This window comes from Dendroctonus ponderosae, unplaced genomic scaffold (assembly GCF_020466585.1).
Source record: "Dendroctonus ponderosae isolate FM_Combo_2020 unplaced genomic scaffold, Dpon_F_20191213v2 Dpon_F_20191213_3, whole genome shotgun sequence".
NCBI classification, from domain to species: domain Eukaryota; kingdom Metazoa; phylum Arthropoda; class Insecta; order Coleoptera; family Curculionidae; genus Dendroctonus; species Dendroctonus ponderosae.
Window position 1 is genome coordinate 4,867,932 of NW_026018508.1, and position 9,972 is coordinate 4,877,903.

The following is a 9,972-nucleotide window of genomic DNA, read 5'->3' on the forward strand; positions in this document are numbered from 1 at the left end:
CCAGACAACACCTCCAGAGGTATGACGCCAATTTTGAATCACCCTGTATACATTCACATTCGTTATTAGTTTAAAAGAAGAGCTCTGTTAAATATACATATTCAAATACAAATTACAAACATATTAAAAAGTATATTAAAATCGTTTGAATCTTTTGGGATTACAGGTGATGAGTCAGGACAATCATGTTCGGGAAAAGATCAGAATTTATTGCTTAGATATTTAAATTTTATTTTCATGTATGGTTGTTCCTATATTAGATACTAATAATGAACAACTATCTCAAATAATTCTTCGAACCAATCATAAAATGAAGAATAAATAAAATCTACAATTCCAATAAATGGAACAACATAAATAATAATAATAAGAAAAAAGAAGGTGAAATCAAGTATATATCATTACCATATATTCCAGAAATTAACACAAAAATAAAAAACGGTTTAAAACCGCATAATATCACTATAGCAGAAAAACTAAAAACAACTTAGCAAGAGAATGTTTCACAAAATTTAAGTCTAAAAGTGATAAGTTAAACACAGCTAATGTAATATACAAGATTGACTGTTTGAACTGTGACAGCGCATACATAGGTCAAACAGGACAATATTTAAAGAAAAGAATATACGAACATAAATATAGCTTAAGGAAGGTTAACGAAAATGGAACAGCATTAGCACAACATGCGCAACAAATGTTACATAGTTTTGATTTTGATAACACAAAAATATTAATTAATGAAGACAATTATAATAAGAGAAGGATCCATGAAATGATACAAATTAAAAAACATCAGAATGCAATGAATTTTAGATCAGACATAGACAATCTTAGCTCTATATATCATACACTAATTAAACGAACACCTATATACACTAATTAAACCAACTACATAAAAATAAACACCTGGTATATTGAAAAAATGCAGAACAAGTGATATCCTCAGAATGCAAAGAAAAATGCCAAATATTATAAACAGTTTTATTATTCTTTCGCTCGATATTGGACGAAGTCAAGATTTTTCAATGGCTTGACAAATGTGAAGATAGAAACAGCCATACATGTAAATAAAATTTAAATCTCTAAACAATAAATTCTAGTCTTTTCCCCAACGTTATTGTCCTGACTCATCACCTGTAATCCCAAGAGATTCAAACGATTTTAATATACTTTTTAATATGTTTGTAATTTGTATTTTAGTATGTATATTTTAACAGAGCTCTTGTTTTAAACTAATGACGACTGTGAATGTATATTTTAGACAAACTGATGACGGTGAAGAAAAACACCGAAACGTATTTGTAACATTTTAAATGATAAACAATAAAATAGACTGGAACCCAGGAATTTCTTTTGAATTAAGATGAAATACAGTCAGGAAAATATACACAATTAAAATTAATATCAGTAAAAAAGCTGATATTACTAAGTAAASGAATTATAATAATTTTTGGCCAGACCTTTTTTTTTTTTGGCCAGACAGATTTTGGCCAAATGTTATTCTGGCCAGACCCTTTAGTTCCTGTACACAGTCTAGCACGCATTTCAATCCGATTATGCAAAATTTAGCCTTATTTGAGGCATCATCTCCGGAAACAACTGTGTAGACCTAATTTGTCTACGTGTGTGGGCTCTTTTCCTCATTTTCCGAGTGCAAGCAATGTTCTATAAAAATAGCAAAATCCATCTATTGCAGTGTCTGCTGTGATATTTCAAAGCATGATTTGTTGATAAACTGGCATTGCCCCACTAAATTGCAACATTGTGCAAGAAAAAATTAACAACAGTTAGTAAATCAGTCCACAATTGATTAAATTGCATATTGAGAACCGTTATATAACCTGCTAGGCCGGTTAGGTTTATTGCTATTATGTTAACTAACAAGAACGTTCAATGGAAAATTATATCTAAATAATTTCACCCTTTACATGTAATTTCCAGTTTGAAAAATCTGATAATGCCACGAAATTACCATTATTAATATATTTCGATGTTTCTTAATTTATGACCAGTTTTCATAGGTTGGATTGAATTAAAATTGTTATATTTGTTTCCATCAATTGGGCGCTTAGAAACACTAAATTGTAAGAAATAAGTATTTTGTTTCGCACATTGCTGCGGGAATATCGTTAGGCGTTATTTTACATGTACTGAAAAAGTTTTCAAGTTGTTCAGTTTTATTATCGCAATAACCAACAGCCTAAGCTGTATTTATATGGCAACTTTTTTATTCATGACGAAGGCAAATTGATTTACTTTTTTTGACCAACTGCCGAGTTTGGAGAACGACTTTTGCTTTTTTCAATTAGAGTCCTGTTCTACACCTTTCATATACAGGGTGACTGGTAATTAAGCTGCATAGTTTTAACTGCATATTCTACCACTCAAAATAAGACAGAAGGTTCATATAAATACTGGAATGTTTCGAAATAATGAGAAAACAATTAAGGAATGATTCTACTTGAAAAAAAAAATTAATATTTATCAGGTTCATGCAACAATTTCTCGAAATCTTAAAAATTACTGGAAATCTCACGTTTGGCTTTTTGAAATGCATATTCTTTGGTTGCTTACTGAGTTCTTACAAATTTTGTATACTTTCTGCAAAAGTTGCTCAATATGAGTGATCAAAATTAGACTTTCCAAGACCGATATCACCATTGGAGTGAAGCAAAATGCTTTTTTATGTTTGGTTTGTCCGCCATCAGAAAAGTCAATGATAAAAGATGTTAGAGTTCTGAATAGTTTTASAACAGATGWGAACAAAAGTAGTAATAAATRGCRAGTTTGTGAAGTTATATTACAGAAAAARCTAAAACTCTTATRAAAGAGCGAAAACGTCTAGTACATGAMAATAAARGAAACATTAAATTCSATCGAATGTGCAGAAATAAATCAGACAATCAGAAACAACATTMGGAAACATAATTGTTCGCTTAATTGCCCTGGTTTGTCTATTTCTTCGAGTAGAAGRCAGGGTTTGAATGTGCGATTTTGTATCCTGACACATTTCGATTTTTGTAGGAATGTTCACAGATTTTTTCARTTCGGAAATCCTTTTATCAGTCTTCTATTCGTCGGATGTTTTTGGTAAAAAATCCCCTTTCTTTTTATATATTTAGTTTTTGCTGCTATATCTTTSATTTATTATCTGACTCTGACTTTGATTTATCACTGAGGTTTTCCAGATTCTTCGTCGGCTCCTTATCAAGTCTGTTGGTATCGATATATTTTGTGCATTGTTCCCAACTTYATATTTAATTGAAAAGTTTATATATTAATTACTTTATAAGAACGTGCGGTATGTTTATTTCTGTTGTAGGATGTTTTATTTTAGTGGAAATACTTTTCTGTCTTAATTTTTTTTTAATCCAAATTTCTCATTTCTCTTTTACTCAAAGTTGTAGCATCTAGTCAAGTCCAAAATATAACGTCTTTGTTGCGGTAAGAACCTGAATAATCCATGGAGCAATTGAACCAATTAAAGCTCGACGCGTTGCAACTAAATCATGGTTAGTCATTGTTTTATAAGGTGTAGCATTTATATGACTTGTTTTGGACACATATTGCCGGTATTTTTTTTTAATTTGCACATATTGCCGGCAATTTCCTTTCATGTTTAGTTTCCTCATTTTACAGTTTACAGGTAAACAATTTTTGAAAATTTAAATTTGAAAAACCATTAAAACAATTTAAAACATACGATCTTTGAACTTTATTACATGAAAAACATGACTAGATATTTTCCTAGTTTACTTTAGGTTCAAGTTAACAGGAACAGTTGAAATTCAAAATAAACCATCAGTTTCTGAACAAATAGGTCTGCTTGCAATTAAGGAACATTAGTATTCAGCCATACAAGCGATGTGAGTTTTATAAAATGCGATCCAGTATGTGTTTACGTACAACAATTGCACAGATAAATTATTCAGTATCATTATTTTCCAACTAGAAAACTGCGACTTTGATGAAAGCACGGTGGAGTCATTAATTAAATTCATAGTTTAGTTATAAGTGTTTAGTCAATTTAAACGCAAATTTCACTTTATTTGTTTTAAAACCGTTGTTTTGGTTTGCAAAAAGTCATCAGATATAATGTTCCTGTCGGCAATTGCAGATTTAAATATTTTTTAGATAAACACTTGTTTCGTTGTTTTCTATTATTCATATCTAAAATACAATTAAAAATACAGATTTGGAAAGCGAAAATATTTTATTAAACAGCAAAATAATTTATCACCATTCCCTAGACGTTTAATAATATTTTATTCTTATTTTAAGATCAAAATGGCCTACAGAAAGCTACACAAAAAATCAACTTGGCAAAATGGGAGCTTCAGAATCTAGTAGTACAGCTGAAGGAAAAGAAGTGAGATCAATTCAGGAGTCATCGAGATTAAAAACTGTGACAATGGATGTTCCGAAAGAGTCAAACGATGGAACGGTCACTGAGAACGCCATTCAGAAAGAAGAAATTGTTAGTCTGAACGACGAAGAAGATTCCATTACGGAAAGTTTGCCAGCCACTGAAGAACTTACAGGGGAGCCGCAAGATCGGTCAGACGGCTCTGATTCTGGTCTAGGATCAGAAATAGCTGAAGAACGGGCAGATGTTCCTCAAGCCACTACGTTTGGGGAAAGCGACAGCGACACTTCATTTGGTAAGTTGATCTCAGTTAATGTGATGTTTTTTTATTGAAGATTTGTCTTTGGTTAAAGAGTGGAAATTGAAAATTATTTTATTAATTGTGCGCCTACATATATATTGAATTCAGTTTAAGGTACAATGAGGTTAGTCAGTATAATTGATATTTTATATACTACATTACTCCGAAATTAGGATTTATCAGTTTTACCATTTTTTTGTCACAACTTTGTCAACGGTTTTTGGAAAACAATGTTTTAACCATCTTACATAATGTACAATTCTAGTCACATTTGTTGAGTTCCAATTGGAGGTTGCACATTTTTTGATCTTTGGTTGCATTTTGGCGCAAATAAAGTTTCTTTGTGTTATTCTCGTTTTATCAGATAATTTATTCTAAATAAATAGATAGCGAACGTGAGAAACTCTAAAAGCTATACGCCGTGCACATTATGAGTTATTTTTTTAACCAAGACCCACTTTTCTGATTCAGTTTCTCAATAACACAAAATACTTTTTTAGTAGAAAGATTTCTTTCTCTTTTCGTGCGACAAAGCTTTTAAGCATAAGAGTGCATCGAAAACGATGTTTTTTTCTGTAAGATAAAAATTAAAGCAGCCCCATTTAAACTTCAAATATTTAAAGTATTTTATATCTAAAATGTAAATTAACAATCATGTACTTTGCTCTTAAATGGGAGCCTCACAAGCAGGACTCTGCTCTGTAAAAAAGCCATCAGATTTTTGAAAGTTATATATATCTTCGAAACGCCTGTAAATATTGGTAGTGACCTGTTCGATCGCAAAAGAATATCAATGAGGTCAAACAATATTTTTTCGATGAAGTCAGAAATTAGTAATTTCTTGTAAGCTTGAATAATAAATGTACAAATGCGGTTTTTAAAAGAGCTATCTCAAAAAGGGTATAAAAAATCTAGCATACTTACCTCAAATTAGATTTTATTAGAAGTGCTTGAATATTTCTTTTATATTATTATTTCTATAATTATGTTTATGAAAACCTTTGAAAAAATATGCGCTAAAATGCGAAAATTTAAGAAGTTGTCAGTATTTAAAGGAGCATATCTCAAAAATGGTTCAGATGTAATAATTATTTCCATAAAGCGACTCTGAAAAAAAACCCGTTAAAAAGTAAGAAGCAAAAATTTAAGAATTTAAAGATATTGTCACGGTGTAAAATAGCTATCTCAGCCACGTTTCTTTCACCTATCTTTTTTATGTTTTTATTGAGTGAAGACTTTTATTATTATAAATTCATTTATATTAAATATTACTTTTATTGAAGAAGAACTAGAACAGAGTATTGCAGTAAATAGGTTTTATCAGACGTTTTCAAGCTTTAAAAGGCTAGAAGCAAAATTTGCACATTAAAAAAAACCGTAGCTATCTCAAAAACAGCTCAGCTGCAATAATTTTGTCGACAGAAATCGAGAATTGTATTTTATTAATTAGATTTAATCGGACATTTCTAACCTTTTAAATGTTAGAAGCAAGAACGAGAACGGTTTGAGGAAAATCGTTCAGCCTTAATTTATTTTTGTTAGAGAGCACAAACTAGATTTTATCCGAATTTCCTACTTCTAAAAAGTTGGAACCCGAAATTTAATAATAATTTTACAATTTACCATGTCCACTAAAGAGGTTTTTAGCCGTATTTATATGTGCAGACAATCTTGATTTCACGTCCCACTGGTACAGTTTGCAATTTTCCCGACTGAATAAAAATAGTGTTCATGAGCTGCAAGGCGCTAAGATTTAAACAATTCCGCAAGAACAATTAGCCTTTAAAACAGTCTATTTCTTCACTGCAAATTTATTTAAAAACCCAAGCAAACTTCTTAAATTTTCCGTTCAATGTCTGAAAAACAATCTTATTTTTGAAAATCAAATTAAATTTTTATAATGTTGTAGTAAAAAAAATAAAGGCGATTGAAAGCGCACTTCTACAATACACTTATTTTTATGCTGACATGAAATAAGATCATTTATTTTTGCATAGCGCACTGATATCTATAGGTACTATTATAAAGTTAACGTAAATGTTTGAAAAATGCCAAAGTACATTTCTTTGTATTTCTGTTTCCTGTTTATTATGTTGTACAAATTTATTAACGAATTGTTTTAAATTTTAGATCGCATAAATAAAGCGTCATCATCAAATCATGGCGGAGAGGACGAAACCAGTCCGCCAGTCCATCCACTGGAGATAAACCTTGATAAAAAACCGACAAAAAGCAGTCTTAAACGGAAAATATCCACGGACGACGAAGGAACTCCTGCCAAAGTGAAGAAAAAACGAGGAATCAGTTTCGATAGTGTTACCGTATTTTATTTTCCACGAACTCAAGGCTTTACTTGCGTTCCGTCTCAAGGAGGATCTACATTGGGAATGAGCTCGCACCATTCCCAAGTCAGAAAGTTTTCTCTATTGGAGCATGCAAACGAACAACGCAGGATACATCGACAACTTCTTCAACAACTAAAGTRAGATTTAGATMAYYTTTTTTGTAAACTCTTTATTTTTATTGCATTWAACGTTTTATGTATCATTCACCAAAGAATTGCTTTYAGAAGRARAAAAGCGATTAGATTTTTTTAAATGTTAATTGAAAAACAACAGATTTTCTGGTCATGTTTYCCTTACGGATGAATCGTAATTTTACTTCAGAAATACTTTAYTCCAATAGCGAGAAACATAGAGTGRCCCCCTTTATGCGAAATTAATTAATTATTTGTATTTATAATCCGATTTTGAGTAAGTAACATACAGATCGGTAAGGGCCGCATTATAAAATTAATTTAAACTTCAAAAAAATAGTTCAAGTGTTCCAATAAAAATTTGGTACATGCCGAACTTGTCTTTTTTWAATTTAAATTTAAAAGTTACTTAACTTTGAAACTCAAATAAAACTTGYATTAAATGGTAAAATAATTTATTTAGTAACGTCATCACTTTTTTGGTAATGTTTTTTTTAAATTTTGTCAATCACATAATGTGAGTTCATATGTTCTTTTAAAATATTTAATTATTATAACTTGTCYAATTARAAAAAAAAACAAGTTTGATCCGTAACTCTTTTAGGCACTAATTAATCAAGGCAAAACTAATTTTAAAATTTGGTCGACTTGAAACATTATCTTAGCGAAATTTGTACTATAATAATGTATTTTCTGGTGAGATAAAGAGTCAAATGGGCCACACAAAAATTTAATCTTGGTAATTTATTAGAATTTTCTTTCTTTCTTCCTTAGTCGTGAAGTCATATATTCCTCTATCATATAAACAATTTTTCACACATTTATATTGTGCCAAGTAGCACTTTGGMCATATTAAAAGATCAWWTTTTTCTGYTTCATTGTAATGGTTATTCTTCGTTTTATAAAGTATTTTCTTCCCTACAAAATGTTGGAGAGTCTGGTTTAAAAKTACRAAAACTACCAACGTAATTTCGAAGCTAATTGGAAATGTTCGTTTTCAGATCTGAACGAAATGTGTCCGGTGCCCCCGCTGCTTCATCCAGCGAAGAAAGTGATAGTGAAGCTGAAATAAGTGATACGTCAGAATCTGAAATGGACTTGGATAACTTTTACTTTCTTCAACCCGTACCAGCTCGACAAAGAAGAATTCTTCTGAGAGCAGCAGGTGTAAGAAAGATAGATTCGCTCGAAAAGGATGAATGTAGAACGATTCGTTCTTCTCGCGAATTCTGTGGCTGTGGATGTAAAGGTTACTGTGATCCGGATACTTGTTCGTGTAGTCAAGCCGGCATTAAATGCCAGGTTGATCGATTGAATTTCCCATGTGGTTGTACGAGAGATAATTGTGGAAACTCGACCGGTCGAATTGAGTTCAATCCCGTGAGGGTGCGAACTCACTTTATCCATACTCTGATGAGACTAGAACTTGAGAAAAAAGATGAAGAAGACATGCGAGGAAAGAAAGAGCTCACGTGGATTGCCAACGAACGACTCATGTCCCACTATCATAAAGAAGGCCATCAGTCGCAACAGCAATATAAACTAGATGTAAATAAATGTAGCGGTAGTTTACTCAGAGACATAAGCTTAGGTGCCCACATAGAAGTAGAAAATTGTGTACATAATGGCAGCTTTACTAATCTGCATTACGGTGCTCCAGGTGAGGGGCCTGGATCCTTTTGGTACAGCCCTTCAGCATCCCTTTCCGAACTTCCAGCACGCGAAGATTCATTAGATCTGTACACTTTCCGAGAAAATTGGTATGGCGAATCAAATGGGGCCGACAAGAACGAAAGACACCACCAACAACAGGTACGTAAAAATTGGGGTTCTTTGATGCATTTTGGAACATCCGTTATTTGGGTCACATTTGCAACAACGATTTCAATATTTGCCTACTTTAACTAACTTAACCACTATATATCTGAACTCAATTTGATTGAATTAAATGTTTCAAATTTTATCGTGAAAATGTTCTTTTTTGCCTAAAGCGCAAATTTAGTACTCACAAGAAACTTACATTATCTTTACCCAGCAGAACGAAAGTCTTTTGAAAAGTAGTTCAATTTTTAATATTTTATACAAAACAAATAATTCTAGAAAAGGCTTTAGATAGTAAAGACATAAAGATTATTAGGTGTTTCTCTCTCAAACTGAAATATTTACAAGAAACAAAACTTTTGCACTTGGCAGAAAAGTTTCTATTGCCACCAAACATGTTTTACATGTTCGAATAAACAAATATCGTGGGTTTAAAGCTAAAAGTGACCAAGTCCAAAATTGCCGTTTTTGTGTTTGTTGACCAAGTAATTTAAAAAAATTATATATTTGTCTTCAAAAGCTGACTAAGTCCCCCAAGGCCACACAAACAGATACACTAAAATATGTTTTTAATAACCAAGTTTATAAAAGGATTCTGAGATAATTTTTGGCTCGGTTTAAAAGTGCATTTACCAAAAATAGATATTTTAGACTTGGTCACTTTTAGCTTTAAGCCTACGATATTTTGTGATTAAAAACTCAGGTCAAACAATCAGTTGCAATAAATAAACCCCAAAGTTGAGCAAGCCTATAAATACAAATTTCGAACGGCTAAAGGCAGTTGTTCTGTTATCTGTTATCTGCTGCACCATTGGATAAGGTAGTTTATTTGCGAAAAGTTCTATAATTTTGTATTATTACAAATTGCTAATGGATGGGGGGTACTAAATTGCCCTCACTCCTTTAAAAAATCGTATGTTCCAAAGTGAAACAAGAATGAATTTGAAAAATGCTTTAGGTTTAGAAGATACTTCACCCTAAAGATGCTGAAAGTTTGCAAGAAATCGC

At 31.5% G+C, this 9,972-nt stretch overlaps 1 protein-coding gene across 5 annotated transcripts in view; it reads left to right on the plus strand.

Moving 5' to 3' along the window:
• The window catches only part of LOC109540328, a 59,292-nt gene that overhangs the window by 29,163 nt on the left and 20,157 nt on the right, over positions 1-9,972 (plus strand). For 4 of the 5 annotated variants that reach the window (XM_048664660.1, XM_019908674.2, XM_019908676.2 and 1 more), the window contains exons 2-4: positions 4,282-4,661; positions 6,798-7,149; positions 8,145-8,955. In XM_048664660.1, coding sequence (XP_048520617.1) covers positions 4,328-4,661; positions 6,798-7,149; positions 8,145-8,955 — 1,497 coding nt within the window. In that variant the 5' untranslated portion in view covers positions 4,282-4,327. The remainder of the gene's footprint in view (positions 1-4,281; positions 4,662-6,797; positions 7,150-8,144; positions 8,956-9,972) is intronic. The other variant, XM_048664661.1, reaches the window with a different exon arrangement.